At 41.2% G+C, this 15319-nt stretch overlaps 1 protein-coding gene across 7 annotated transcripts in view; it reads right to left on the bottom strand.

The window, feature by feature from the left end:
• Positions 1–6324: 6324 nt before the first annotated feature.
• The window catches only part of TNRC6B (trinucleotide repeat containing adaptor 6B), a 237698-nt gene continuing 228703 nt past the window's right edge, over positions 6325–15319 (bottom strand). For all 7 annotated transcript variants that reach the window (XM_070600144.1, XM_008519767.2, XM_070600146.1 and 4 more), the window contains 6 exons: positions 14261–14407; positions 13907–14002; positions 11382–11606; positions 10852–10922; positions 7817–7956; positions 6325–6831 (listed from right to left, as the gene is read on the bottom strand). In XM_070600144.1, the coding sequence (XP_070456245.1) occupies positions 6444–6831; positions 7817–7956; positions 10852–10922; positions 11382–11606; positions 13907–14002; positions 14261–14407 (1067 nt within the window). In that variant the 3' untranslated portion in view covers positions 6325–6443. The remainder of the gene's footprint in view (positions 6832–7816; positions 7957–10851; positions 10923–11381; positions 11607–13906; positions 14003–14260; positions 14408–15319) is intronic.

Here is a 15319-nt window from a genome sequence, read left to right as displayed (position 1 = left end):
CATCCTGCAGATGTTCACGGCCTCTTTTCTTTGTTGGTGCGGGCGGCGGAGAGGCGTTGTGGGCAGGGTAGGGAGTCAAAGTTCAATTTTTATTAAGTTATGATTCTGTTCATAGATTCTTGAAGTTGATAATTATTTCAGATCTAAAGAATGTGATGCCAGCACCTCCTTTGTCAAATTTAAGGTCAAGAAAATGACACCATCATTGACAAATGGGGACCATCTCTGAAAATACACACACTTTTGGCACTGGCCACAAATCTACAGACCTTATTCCAGGGTATGCACTCACTCTGGAAATACAGATAATATTCTATGTTTTTAAACAGCTTGACAATGTCCTTGACAACATCATGTATATTTGACTGTTTCTGGATTGTGTGGACACCCTGTACTTGCAGATAAGAAAGCAGAGGGGGTGTGGCATAATGTGCAGCAAAGGGTGAGGGCACCCTCTTCTCAATGACTGGTGAGGTCTAAAGATTGACAGTTCATTGTACACACACAGGCTAGAAGATTTTCACCTGCGCTATTACATGAAGCCTTGGCTGTGCACTCACAGGAGGGAGAACAATTAAAGAATAAGATTTCTTTTTGCGGTAACACTAAGAAGTATAGTTAATGCATAGACACGAAGTGTGACAAAACTTGCCAAAACACTGGAGAAGAAAAAGGCTAATTTTTTTTAACCAGCTAAAAATGTATCTCTACTCCTCAAGACCTTATAGATAACGAAAACAAAAGGAAAAAACCCAAACCCAAAACAATAACCTACAAGGGGTTATATGTTGAATTTGAACTCTGAGGACGGGGGAGAAGGGGACCTCTTCTACATAAAGACTCCATTGTTCCCTAATCTTAGAGATGGCAATTACAGCCAAGTCTGCTGAAAACATCCTGTTTACACTGCAGAGGAAAACAGGCTTGGCTTAAAGTGTTTTGCTCAGCACACAGACATCTTCATTCTGTTTAAGAGAAGAGTCAAGATGGCAGAATATAAAAAATAAAATTAAAAAGTACACAGCATCTGAGGTCAATATGGAATCTGGCTGGTAACCCTACAAAAACTGCCCCCCTCCCCCCAAAAAAGTGGTGAAAGTGAGTGAATATTTGCAACAAGTTAATAGCCTGTGAAATTTTAGTTTCTGCTAGATATATTAATAAAAGCTCTTCCAAATTCTGAGGCAGGAATTTCTTTTCCGTTCTTTTTTCTTTCTTTTTTTCGCATATCTTATATACCACATTCAACCCACAGGAACTTGGAAGAACCAACTGCTAACTTATGCTACATTCATGTCAGAAGAGGTGGGAAAGTTCTTGGAACAGGAGCCATAGGAATACAAAATCAAGCTTTTATGAATAAAACTAATTGAATGGCAAATCAATGGATAATGCTGATTTACTGGGGGACAATGATGAAAGAATTTGGTTTGGAACCTTAACTTGCAGCACTAAGTCAACTTCTGTGAATGTTGAAAATGAAAAATATCAAGGGCTAGGGACTGAGGGATCAGAGATGCCACATGTGCCATCAATTTCTTCACAGTGTCTCAGAGATCTGAACTTTGTTTTTTGCCCAACACCTAAGATTAGGTCATGGCACTGGATCCCCACTGCCAGCAGAGGTCCCCAGCCTAATGGAAAACAGCACTCCCCCACCAGTGGTTCTTTTCTTTTGGCTACTCATGTGGTAGACAGAAACCAAGTTCGCGATGTTTGAGAGATGGACACCGCTAGCCACTACTAATCAAATGTTTAAAAAAACAAAGGAAACTAGTAAAAAATGGAAAGCTCAAATTTACATGACCAAAATGTTTATAAAATAAATCTACATAATGAGAGGTGACCAGCAAGCCTCTGTCCACATGCCAGACTGTGGTGGGAGAGAAGATGTGCCCACCAAATTTTCTAAGTGGATTGAAGCCACCTAACCTCTCAGCAGACATGGCTCTTGCCAAAGAACAGCATGGAAAGAAGAGCTTTTTTCTTCCATTACATCCTCACTGTATCCTATTCTTAGGTCAGTGCTAACCAATAAAGCAAAGCTTCCAGCAAGTTGACAAAAAAGGGGCAGGGGTTGGGGGAAAAGGGAGGAGATAATGGAGGACAAGAGCAGAAAAATAGGAACCCCTTTCTACTGGCCCAACACACTTTCAACTCACTGTAGTTGTCCCAGTGACACAGCTGGAGAGTCAATGCACAGTAATGAGGGCAACGACACAAGGAAGGAACTTGGCATTCCACATTATTGAGACAGAAAAGCATGTTAACTTCCTTGATTTCTGTCTATAGATTTATTTTAAATTTAGCCCACTGCCTTTGGGGCCTGTCCAGAACCACTCCAATTTCCTTAATGGGCAAGCATTTAATGTCTGTGGAGTGACTGGAGCACATGCACATACACACGTGTTCCCCCTGCTTAGGATGTCTGGGTGTATGTTTGAAGGCACTAAAGCGGTTTTAGAGAAATTGCAGGCAGCAACCCCACCCACTCCCTTTACCTGTCGAGCTGGAGTTTCTTTCCCACTGGGAAGCTTAGATGTTTATAAGAAGCTGTGGTCATGCTTGGGAATTCTGACCCCCGGCCCCAGGAGGGAATACAAAAGGAGAATTCGACATCACCAAAAACTGAAAGGAAACACTCCACATCTCCGGCAGAGGGATGGGGATAATTAAGCAGCAGGTCTTCAAAACAGCAATGAAAATGAGCACTACAGTAGCTGGGAGCTAAAAGAGTAAAACCACTTGTTCCTTATTAGATTCTTCCATTATTTTCTCCTCCTCCCACAACAAATGGAGGTAAGACATTCTTCATTAACAGTCCATAGATATTTTTTCCTCTAGTAATGCCTATATTTAAAATTTGTTCCAAAAATTATTAACCTCTATTTCCTAACTCTTTACATAGATTCTCAGCAATCCAACCGTACTACTTTACAGATTAGAATTACTTTTTTTTTAAGCTGTTGTTTCTTTCTTCCTTTCTTTTGTTGCTGGGGTTGGGGAGACAGGGAGAAGGGTTCCTCTAAAAACAATTAAAATTATTAGGGGAGATTTCAGTTCAGTCTTAAATGGAAAGGAACAAAGTGATGGCATTCCCATTTATATACACCAAACACTCTCCCATTAAATTACACACAATTTCAAATGAATCCATGATAGAGCTCTTATAAAGCTTAATCCTTCTCCCATATTTTTTAAGATAACGAATTTACCTGTTGCTGCTAAATTGATAATTTTTAAAAAATATTTCTTTCTATGTGTTTTAAAATGTGTGATCCCCAGTATGACAATAACGTTTGGAGACTTTTCTTTTTACATTTTTTTTAAGTAAAAATTGTTTAAACTTTTTGAAGTTTCAGGAACTTGTAAAAGTTTGTTAACAGGAAAGAAACAGCCGTCTATCTAGGATAAGATACGGTTAAATAAACCTTCTTCAAAAAACTGGCTTCCTACCCTAGAATTCCTGAGAATGCTTGCAAATTTTAAAGCAGGAAAATAAATGTTAAAAACAAAAACAAAAAACACTGTTAAATGCTCCCAGAGTTAGTCTTCATCTAAAATATATATTTATATGTATATATATATGCGCACTTTTTGGTCTTTTTTTAAGTTTTTAATTTTTTTCCCTTTAAGCTTATGATGGAAGAACATTTTAGCTTCTCATGTTTATTTTTACATATTTCAAATCCCTCATTATGTCTTGTAAACAAGAGGGGCTCTAGCACCCGGCTTTCACCGTATTATCGTAAGGACTCAACTAACCCATAGTGTAGGTCCAGGAGCCACGGCAGGAGAGGGGGGTGGGGCAGGACACGGCAGGGAGCCAAGAGCGGCAGTGGACAGGGCCACGTCTGGCTCTCGGGACATGCTCCTGGCCCAGGGACACTAAGATTTAGCCTTCTGTAGAAGTCTAACACAGCTGCTCTTCACCTGGAGGTCACCACACACAGGGTTTTGCTCCACACACAAGAGAGCAGTCAGTAGGGGCTGGAAGGAGACATTTTGTACGTGGGCAGAAGTGGAAGGGGCACGGTGGTGATGAAAACCGGAGAGCAGGAGGAGGGCACAGTTAGTTTTCTACAAGGCATCAAATGAGAACAAACCAATGCTGGAAACTCAAGTTTGACCACCTACCCACAAAGGGTTCACAAAGACTTGTATGAGCGAATGCTCACTTGAATTATGCACGTCAATCTCTTTTGAGGCTAGGTTTATAATCAACAGGGTAAGCCGAGAGGACTACAGAATTCCCATTCTTTGTCTCTCAAAACCACTTAAATGCAAATAATTCGCTTTTGCCTTTTCCTATACACACCCACCCACCCACCCACCTACACACAGACACAAGCTAAAAGTCAAATACATTAGGCATTGTTGTATCCTTCACTGAAGATGCTAAAGAAAGAAAAACTCCCTTGTCCTCACTAGCAGCAAGTTATGGAGGACAGCAGAGGTCTGCTCCCACCAAGGGTTGGAATGGGCAGGTAATTGCTGGTACAGAATGTCGGCACTTTATGTTAAACAGTATAATGCAGACTGGGATGTCCACACAAGTGCTAGCACGTTACCGGCATACGTCCCCCTCCCCCCACCCCGCCCGCCCCGCCAGCCATCTGCTTTGTATAAAGGGGTACCCCTTCAGGGCTGCTGTAACTCTCTTCACAAAAAGCAGTCTGATACATTTTGATTCCAACATAAGTACATACATGTTGATGATAACTGTGGATTAAAAGTTGCCCCCTATTCGGCCCAGAGTACTACTACATTGATGCTTAAAAAAAAAAAAAAAAGTCTTTAAATACCGAAATAAAAAAAAGCAACATTACAAGGAAAAAAATAATAAGAGGTCAAAACCAAAAAAAGGTGCAATACTTAAAGTCTTTGCTAAGTTATACCTGCCTAAGCAAAACCACATACACAGGAAATACACAATACAGAGGAACCAAAGGAAACGCTTGAAGTACACACTGGTTTAAGAACATTCGTTACGTAAACGTTTCTGTCAGTGATGGCCCGGTGCTGTAACACGCTACGGCCTGGCACAGGTAACACTCAGCAAGAGAGAAGCAGAGAGGGAGGAGCTGCGCATGCTTCCAGGAGGCTGCTCGCAACTTATTTTGTTTCCGTTTTCTTAAAATGAAAAAGAAAAACTAATAGAAATATTTAATTCAGCATTACCTAACTTTCTGATCAATTTCTCATACCTGATTATGCAAGAAAGGGGGAACAAAATTTTTCTCCTTTGAGACATCACACAATTAAAAACTATCTCATTGTCTGTTCCCATTCAAACTAACGAAAAGGCCCGTGTGAAACTTAACAGGTATTCAGATATGCCTAGCGTCCACTTACTTCAAAAAACAAAAATAAATAAGACACACAGTTGCTCCAAGAGGTACCTCCTGCTCTCCTAAATTTGTGGACTTGGCAGTGCTCCACTTTACTGCTAGGTCAAAAGAAAAGCTAGAGAAAACTCACACTCAGGCTATTCTGCAAATGTACAGGAGTTCCCTGCTTTAATCATTAAAAAGCACTCTGTTCATCTTCATGCAGCCCAACGGAGTCGCTTTAGGAGCAGTGGCTCCCCGTGCTTGTGTATTCTCATAGTTTAAAAAAAACAAAACAAAAAGCAGATGGCCGGCCAGCCAGCCTGCGGACTGTCAGCAATGCAGCTTTCTGAGAACTCAGGGTGGGGGAGGAGGGAGAGGAGGAGGAGGAGGAGGACACAGGCACACACACACACACAGAGACAGAGAGAAGGATGCACGCGAATGCACATGAACACACGTGCACACACATACCAGAACGAGCATGCCTGGGCAGTTACATGTGCCAGAACACACTGGTATTTATCAACCAGCCAATCACAAATTTTTTCCTTTTTTTTTTTTTTAGGTTTTTTGTGTTTTTGTTTTTAAAGTGAGGCTCCGTCAAGTCTTCCCTCCCCCCACCCCAACAATTCTTTTGAATTCCCCTCCCTCCCAAACATGGTAGACCTAAGGACGGAAACACACCCAGTGCAAACAAAGTTAAAAAGCTATTTTTTTTTCAGTATATATGTTTCTTAGCAACAACTTCCATATAACATGAAAAAAGTGAAAAACTAGAAACTAATTTTTTTAATTTTTTTGTGTTTAAATTTAAATGGTATGTGTACTTGCTTCACATTGTCTTTCTAGGTTGGCGTTCATGATTCAAGTATTTCAAGAGTGATATGTTCTCTTTTTGGATTCGTATTCCAAACAAAAAAACTGAAGGTATAAGGGAGGCAACTATGTGCTCAGACAGTCTGTCAATGACCCACCTTTTTTTCTCTCTCCGTTTTCTTTTTTCCTTTTAAAAATGTATTTATTGCAAGTTGAAAAAAAAAACGAAAAGGTCAAGTTAGTGCTGCTGCTGTTCCAAAAAAGGTCACGAGGTCAGAGTTGAAAGTTCTAAGTTCAGATTGAATCCGACCCTCCTCCCAGAAGGTCACCAGGTAGTAAAGGAGCAGGGCTGCCCATCCTATGGGGATCTTCCACAGTTGGGACTCCCCACAAGCTAGAAGAATAGTTTGGGGGCCCCCACAACGAAGCGCCAGCAAGATCGGCCCCGCTGCTGCCACCAGCACTGCTGCTCCATTGCCCGAGCCCTGTGGACCCACCGAAAAGATTCAGAGCAGGTCCGACGGGATCTGACTGGGTCTGGCCGGTCTCCAGCGACTGCCAACCTGCTGCGGGTGCACTTGGGGTTGCTGCAGGTGTAGGGGGCTGAGCTTGTGCCAGAAAGCGGCTAACTTCATCATCGGTGGCAAACTCAGCCAGGATGGTAGTGTTTCCCAACACACACCTGGAAAAAAGGGAAGGGAAACAGCTATGGATTTCAGGGAAATCCTAAAGCACACATAGGGACTGAGAATTTTGAGTCCTCACTATTCAAAGTGTGGTCCTTTGACTAGTAGCTTCTACTTCTCCTGGATGCTTTTTGGAATGCAGACTCATGGGCTCCACCCCAAGCCTACAGGATCACAGACTGCATTTTAACCAGACCGCCAGGTGATTGAGAAGTACTGATTTAAAGCAATGAAGTATTACTAAATCCCAAGACATCCAAGCTCTATGAAAGGGTACTATATATCAATATCCCTTGGTATTTGGAATTTGTATGTCAAGAAAAACGTCACCTCTTTTCGTACCCCATGAGAGGTAAAAGATCACACCCTAAGCATCAAGGTGCCCAGCCTCAGACGCCTGGAAGTGCCACTGTGTCTCAGGGCTGGGCTTGCTGCCTGAGCCTCACTATCAGTAGCTTGCTTTGATTATAGCTTTCTGTCGTGGCATCTACAGCCACAGGGAGTCAGCTCTTTCCTGTCCACCAATTTAACGGTGGCTGGAAGGGGGATGGTCAAAGTCTGATCCAGTCCCACCTACTTCAGGCAAAACCTCTGTGACCCAAGCCAAGACCATAATATTTCAACATCACCCACAAAGAAGCCAAAGTAAGCAGCTAAATCCTATTATGAAAAGTGACAGCACTTACAACGCTTCACATTTTCATTAGTATTGGCTTTGTTTTATGGTACTTAAAATTTACTCACTACTTCACAAATTCTTTACTTTTGCAATTCTCATTATCGGCCTATGATACAAAGAGGACATTCCATGCTTAAGTAGGTAGAAAAAATCAGCCACCTCAGCACCTAAGCAATTGCTGATGCAATGATGCTGTTTTAGTGCATGGTCTTGTGCATCTTTGTTTAATGAAGCAGGTGCCAAATACTCACGTGTACATCTTCATGCGTGTTTGTCTCAGTGAGAGTAGCATGGGTACTCACATGTGCAGTGCAGTTTGGGCCTTGGCCGCCTCCTGTTTGGTGCTGTATCGGATCAGGGCGGTGCCCTGGGTTAGGTTCAGGTGGAATGTCAGCAGTGGGCCATGCTGCATGCAGATGGTTCTCAAGGTTGACCCATCAATCTAAGGAGTAACGACATTTGTGAGAAAAAAACTGGAGGTGGAGCATGAAAGGAAGTCAAGTGACCTTTCTTACATATGAAAATGAGAAGGACTGATGGTTTGTAAATAATAGTATCAGTAGTAAATAAGTCTTGGAAAGATGAATGAAGAACTCAAAGCAGGGAAGGGTGTATTGAAGAAGAGGACTTAAAGGTAAATTTGAAGATGTTCGACACACTGGGCTGAGATCTAATGTGCCCATTTTGCAAATAAAAAAGCCTGTATAAATACAGCTCAAAACAAAAAGCATATGATTCAATCTGTGGTCTATTTTCCATAAGAGGTTAACAAGTCAACGTGTGCTGATTTGTAGAGCTTCAAAAAGCAGAAATAAGATGGTACCCAAATTAGAATTTAAGAACACAGGCAAAGTCCTCAGCATCATTACTAATGCAGTATTCTTCCACCTCCCCAGTTAACAATCTCACAAAGAGCTCAAAAGAAAGACACAAACAACAAAAGCGCTGCTATCGATTTGATGATTTAAATGCTGATGGCTGGCCTAGCTCCAGACTATTCTGACATCCTCTTACTCCTATTCTGGCCACCTCAGGGTGAGACTATTTCTACCTACCTCTCTGTGTCTTCTGCTGCCCTCCCTCAGCCAACGCGACCTAGGGCTGTAGTTGCTCACCTTAGTCACACTAAGAGGTTCAGTGATTACAGATAACTGCCCTTACCTATGACTCAGATGAACAAATCTATTTACTCACTCTGATTAATTTATTTGTATCAAGATCATAACTAGGTTTAAGCTGCTCAGTCCAACATTTCAGTTCATTTCTTTCAAAGGGAAGCAGATTACTATTGGAATAGCCTTAAAAAGTTGTATAACTGGCGACAGAAGTAGAAACATTTCTGTGGTTTTACCATGGCAACGCTGCAGGATGGAAACCGTCCATTTCACCATAGTTCTTTACAGAAAATGATTGGAGAAACAGCTCTTAGCATTGTTTTATAAGTGACAATCAACTATATAAGCATGCCAGTGTATGCCACAAGTGACTTTTCCAGATACAAGTCCTCTAAACAATTTTTAGGTGATAAAAATAAATTTATCCAGGTACCAAAGATTTGTCCTTAGAACCTTATTTTAAGCTGTGATTGAGTTTAGTCTCCTTTTAGGTAGTTTCGATATTTAAAATTAATTCTTTCTAATACAAACACAGCCAACCCCTATATTCATTTCATGTATATATACACATGTACTTGCTATTTTTCATTTGATAAAACACAAGTGAACAGCTAGTTAGCTTGCCCAGTTCCTTTCAACACAGGACATCCCTCATTGCTTCTCTCATCCTAACCATATTATGCCCACCATACCGTGTGACAACTTAGAAATAAAGAGGCATATATAGTTTTGAGGATGGTTATATAAAATCTTCATACTTAGTCAACTATTAGCTAAAACAATAACCCGGAGTTGATTAGATACAGAGATTAAGAGCTGAGCCAGACTCCTCCTCATGTTAACTATATTTAGGAAACTGCCTTTCTCCACGCGTACCTTGAAATACGAGCCCTGGATTTACTCCCACAAATGGGTTCAATGGATAAATAAATTTAGGAGAAGCTCTATTTCCCCACAGAGATCACAATACATGTTAGCATATTAAAGGGTCTAAGGAGTCTTACGGTGAAGAAACCTGCGTAATTTTGTTTAATCAAGTATACATTCCAAACATACTAGGCCAGAGACCTGTTAATATCCCTTGGGAATACTCTGGAAAATGCTGGCTTAGTAAAGTATACATAAATCCACTTCTTTTTTTGAGGAAGATCAGCCTTGAGCTAACTATTGCCAATCCTCCTCTTTTTGCTGAGGAAGACTGGCCCTGAGCTAACATCCATGCCCGTCTTCATCTACTTTATATGTGGGATGCCTACCACAGCATGGCTTGCCAAGCGGTGCCATGTTCCACCCAGAATCCGAACCAGCGAACCCTGGGCCACTGAGAAGCGGAACGTGCGAACTTAACGGCTGTGCCCCTGGGCCGGTCCCAACATAAATCCATTTCTGAATTAAATGCTAGACAATCCATTCTATGTGTCAAAGGGAGAGAGGCAGAATTAACTCCTTTTAACAAGCTGTTGTAGAGGTTGTGCTGTCAAGTCCAAGTGAAGGTTATGGGCTCAGTTTCGATGGGTTCATTTAACCTCATTTGCGTGCTCAACATAATGCTGCTGCAAATACATCAGTTATCAAGCAACCGAGGTGAAGGGAGAGTGGCTTGGTGGGAATGAAACCCCTCCACTGGATAAACAACCCAGAGGGCATGTCCTAGTAAGAGCAAATGAGTAATGCCATCTACAGAGAGAGAATAACAGATGGAAAATTAAAAGCACCTATGTGGCATTTAAGCTATGAAATCGACAGATTCCTTCTACTGCAGAGATGGATGGTTAAATACTTATGAAGCATAAAAATGGTTAACATTGAGACTCAAGTCTTGTTGAATAACTAACACAAAAACAGGTAATTTTTCTGCACGTGGTTAAAACACTTGAAACATCCCTTTCCCACTTGGTTCCAGATTCTGACAGGCACATCTTACACACCAAGTTATCGCTGCTAAACAGAATTCACCGGCTAAGACCACCCCACTCTCATTATCTTATAAACTACCCATGTTAACACCACCTTGAAGACGGGCATGCAGCTGAGTAGCCAACATCCTCCATTCAGAAGCAGGCTTCAAGCCTTGGATGAGGAGACCCACCCTGCAGGCTGGACTCTCTGCAGCGACCAGGAAATAAACGAGCTCTTCCACCTGCCAACCTCCCACATCTCTGAGTTCCCCTCTCTTCACACAATCAAGTCCTCTCTAGAAAATCACAAGAAAGCATGATTACCTGCGGAGTGAGATTGTGAAGAACCAGCCAGTAACTAGGACGAACCGAACCACCATCACTCCAGGTAGAGGCTGTAAGCAACCAGAAAAAAAAGATCAGGAGGAGCTAGCAAAAATTGAAGACAGCACTGAGCAAGAAACATTTTCACAAGGCCCGCACGTTTCTTCTCTCCTTTTGTACACTGTCTTTCCTTTGCGACCTCACTCTGGCCTTCTGTGTCTCGTCACTGAACAGCCACTTCCCCTCTCCTGGACCTTGATCCCTGCACACTCCTGTGCCTTATTGTAAGACAATGCTTTTCTCCCAGTTCTCACTCCGTCATTCGTCATGTCTATTCCATCGCTACCTCGGGAGCTCTTGGGTCCCTCTGCCTTATACTGACTGTGACTTTTCATTCAGGAGATACTTTTTCCTCTACCAGACAACTGTGATTGCCTCTCTCATGAAGACTTCATCATGTCTTCACCATTTGTGTTAACATAGGCCCCTTGTGTTTGAACCCTGGTGCTCCTTAGGCAGATCCTTCTCACCCGAGGCAAGCCGTGAGTCCTGTGTCCCCCACCCCCTGACTGATCGGGGTGCTGTGCTGCTCCAGGGAGATGACGGTTTGGGGTTGGTCAGACCAGGAGGTGGGCGGGGCAGCGGTGTAGTGTTCCTTGAGGAAATATGGTTTTTCCACATCTTGTTGGAGAGATGAGTGGGGTTGTGTCCTATGGGATCTGGGGACCATGTTGATTTGTAATCAGGGAACTTTGCTATAAGATGAGAAAATCAGGAAGGAATAAGGTTAGATAGGTGACTTTTGTCAATAAATACACATAAATTTTGTGTGTGTGTATATATATATATATACACACACACATACACATAGATACATACACATTTATAGTCTAAAAAAAGTAAGTGCACATTTTAAGAGTAGCAATACAAAATAACATTGTTCTTTGAGCCAATGAAATACAAAATTTTCAATGACTATTACTCTGAATTGACCAATTAACACATAAACCAAAGATTTAATAAGATAACTAATTCTCTACTGCTTTCTTAGCTAGACACAAGCTGAAAGGGAAGATAAATTCAAGGAAAGTATTCCTAAAGCCATTAGTCTTACAGATACAGTAGAATATGAACCTTAGCAAAACTAAAAGTGTTTTATAAATATTTATTGACCAAATGGAAGTACATTAGAAAATTATACTTTTCTTAATCCAGAGTATTAGATGTCAACATTCAAACAGATTTTTTAAACACAATGAACAAATATTCACTAAAGGGATACTATGTCTTAAGGCGCTGAATCAGTGTTGTGGGTAATATAAACAGTTATTCTCAAGAACTGCAAGTTCAGATGGGAAGACAGAACAGATGAACAACAGAATTGGTAACCCCAGGCAACATTATATACGTTCAATACTCAGAGAAGAAAGACAAAGCTGGGCCGTCAGCAAAGGCTTTGCAAAGACAGGTCTTAAAGGATTGACATAAATGGATGGGCTCAGAGAGACAGGAGAATACAAACCAAGGTTCAACTTAAACTCTCTCTGTACTAAATATGTTTTTCCCCAATTCTGGCTAAACACTTCACAGGGCAGAGAGGTAAAGGAGGCCATAAAGACAGGCTGGGGGCTGATGAAGATGCTATCAGGAGTTTCTGCAGTAGACTGAGCAGGTAGTGTTTAAATGAGGGTCTAAACTGGGCGAGAGCAAATGGATGTGAGAGACACGACTGCAGAATAAACCACGCAGGAGACGTCATCACTGCCTGGATCCAGGGGAAGAGGAAAGAGTGAGAAAATACTAAGATTTTGTGACTAAGTGATGCAAGGGAACATCACTAAGAAAAATAAAGAGTTTAGTTAAGAAGGAAAGACAAATTTGGGGGTGGGAAAGCATACGTTCAGTCTTAGACAAGCCTGGAGTGATTTCTGGGTCATCTCTCAGGTGAATGTTCAATTGCAGACAAAAGATAAAATAGGTCAACCTGAGATATGGGCAGTTACGGGAACAGAAGAGCTAGATGAAAATGAGTTTTCACATGTGAAGGAGGAAGTATAATCTAGGGTGGTGGTTAGAAACACGGAGTGTTGAGTCGTTCCTTTACACACTCACTCAGACCTGAGGCAAATTCTATCAGCTCTTTGAATCTCAGTTTCTTCATCTACAACACGGGGATAACACCGGGACCGCCCCATAGACTTTGGTGAAGGTAAGATTAGAATTCAAGCCTGGTCTACAGAAGCATTCGATAAATGATAGGTTATTGTTGCACTGCTGATACAACACAGAGGTGGAAAGAAAAAGAAGAGACGACAATTTGTAAGGTCATTAACCTGCAGTGTCTTAGTAGGTAGCTAAGGATTTGTTTTATTTGTTTTTGCCTGGACAAAGATCAGAAGCCTTAATTACTTTAATGGCTTCAAGTTCAACTTCTGCAAGACCAAGGTGATTTGTCTACCAATTACTAATGATCTGTCCCCAATCCATAAGGCATTGTGTTATGTGAGTAACTTCAAAGGCTTTATTATATCCAGTAACTTTTCCATTCCCTATTATCTTTCAAAAAAACACAAGGAATTCAACAAATGTTGGTCGAATTAATCAAAAGTACTCTTTTTTTCCCTTGGCCATCTGCCCTTAGCCTTTGTAAGTGGAAGGATTTTTAGAGAAAAGCAAGCTGTAATTGGCTGCCTTGGGAATAACCACCTGGACTTAACTGCTTCTTCCCATGGCCTCTGAGGCTCCTGGCAGACTGGTTGAAAGAAAAGCACTTGTGTCGTCAGGATATAACCTCTGCCCTCTCAACACCCACAGCTCCCCGCAATTATGTCACCATCTGCCTTGTCCTAAAGCCATTTGTCTCATCCTACCTCTGGGAGACTGGAAGCTCCTCAAGGACATGACCAATACAAGAGGTGTGCCTCCATCTATGCTGACCCACGCTATTCAACTTCTGTAAAAGTATTCCGTAAGAAATAAACACCAATTTCCTTTGTAAAAGGGAACCTGATGGAAGAGTGCTAACCAAAGGGAAACAAACAGGTCACACTCGTACCTGAAGTGCTATGAACGTTGGTAAAGGAGTTGTCAGAGGCACTGTAGGGCCAGGCACCAGGTGAAGGCAGCGAGGTGTTGAGGGAAGAATTAGACCCTTTGGGTGAACATGAAGAACAAGACAAAAATATTGCAGATAGATGTCAATATAACCAGTGAAACCTTTAAGCATTTTATTTAACTTTCAATAGAGAGAAGAACAAAATATATCTAAAAGATAAATATGAAAAGCTACATATTTCTTATGTTTTCTGGTTAAATTATTAGGTACTGGCAAGTAGAAATGAAGCCACAGATTGACAAAAACAAAAATGTTGGGTGGTGAATAAACACAAGGGCTATCTTACTTACTTACCTGTGGTGTTATCCCGCAGAAGTTGGTGGTCAGTATCTACAATGGGAGATGTGGCTGTACCCCCCAGTACACTTCCTGGGGTGACATAGGGGTCAGATTCAGGGTCAATGTTTTGGATACCTTTCCATGGCACTCCTGGTTGGAATTCTGAGACAAGAAGAACAAATATTAGAGGTGGGCGTTTGTTCAAAAAACAGTAAAATGAAGTTATTGTTTGATACCAGAAATAGATCTCTGAAAAGTCTAAATACTGCATCTTTTTTATCTCAGACTTTCATCAAAATTCTTTTTTTAAAAGTCAGCCTAAACATATACTGTGCCAGCAGCACCTTTGAGTTATCACAACAGGTCGAACTTCTCTGTGTCTCTCTGCTTGTGAACTTGATGTCATTGCTCATCAGTGCCTGGCCCCAGTACCTGCTCTGCCTGCTACCAGGGAAATTCAGGCCCGAGGGCAGGGAGGCAGGATTAAGTAGTCTGGTGCTCAACAGAACCTTCCAGGCATCTACGATAAGAACCAGGAGAAAATCTGATTTAGAGATCAGTGATCTCTCCCATTTATCTCACTGGAAACTGGCTCAGATACATAAAAGAAAATGTAATATAAATGACCACTACTATGGAGAATGTCCAGGGGCAACCGGCAGAAATAATTTGACTTATCATGAAAAAGCCTAGAATATGTATAAGTGTTTTCAATTTTCTTATTGGTTAATTTAAATCATATTTAAAGCTATATGATAGAAATAATGAATTACTTTCCTAATCATGATCAGGAAGAGCAATATGTATTATATATGAACAATATGCATTGTATGATCGTATTTAAATAGAATGAAACTATACATAATCATACCACAAATACATCTGTAGAGAAAGAGAGTTAGGACATATACCAAATTTTTTATTTTTATTTCTGTTTTACTAAATTTTAAAATTTTTTCTACAATGAAAACAGATTACTTATATCAAATTAAAGAGAGAGAGAGAGAAGAAGAAAGCAACAAATAGTCTAATTGCACTCACTACTGTATAGTTGGAGCCTAACTGATAATAAAT

Source organism: Equus przewalskii, chromosome 29 (assembly GCF_037783145.1).
Source record: "Equus przewalskii isolate Varuska chromosome 29, EquPr2, whole genome shotgun sequence".
Classification (NCBI taxonomy): Eukaryota; Metazoa; Chordata; class Mammalia; order Perissodactyla; family Equidae; genus Equus; species Equus przewalskii.
The sequence above is the reverse complement of the archived record's forward strand: the minus strand, read 5'-3'. Positions and strand labels throughout refer to the sequence as shown.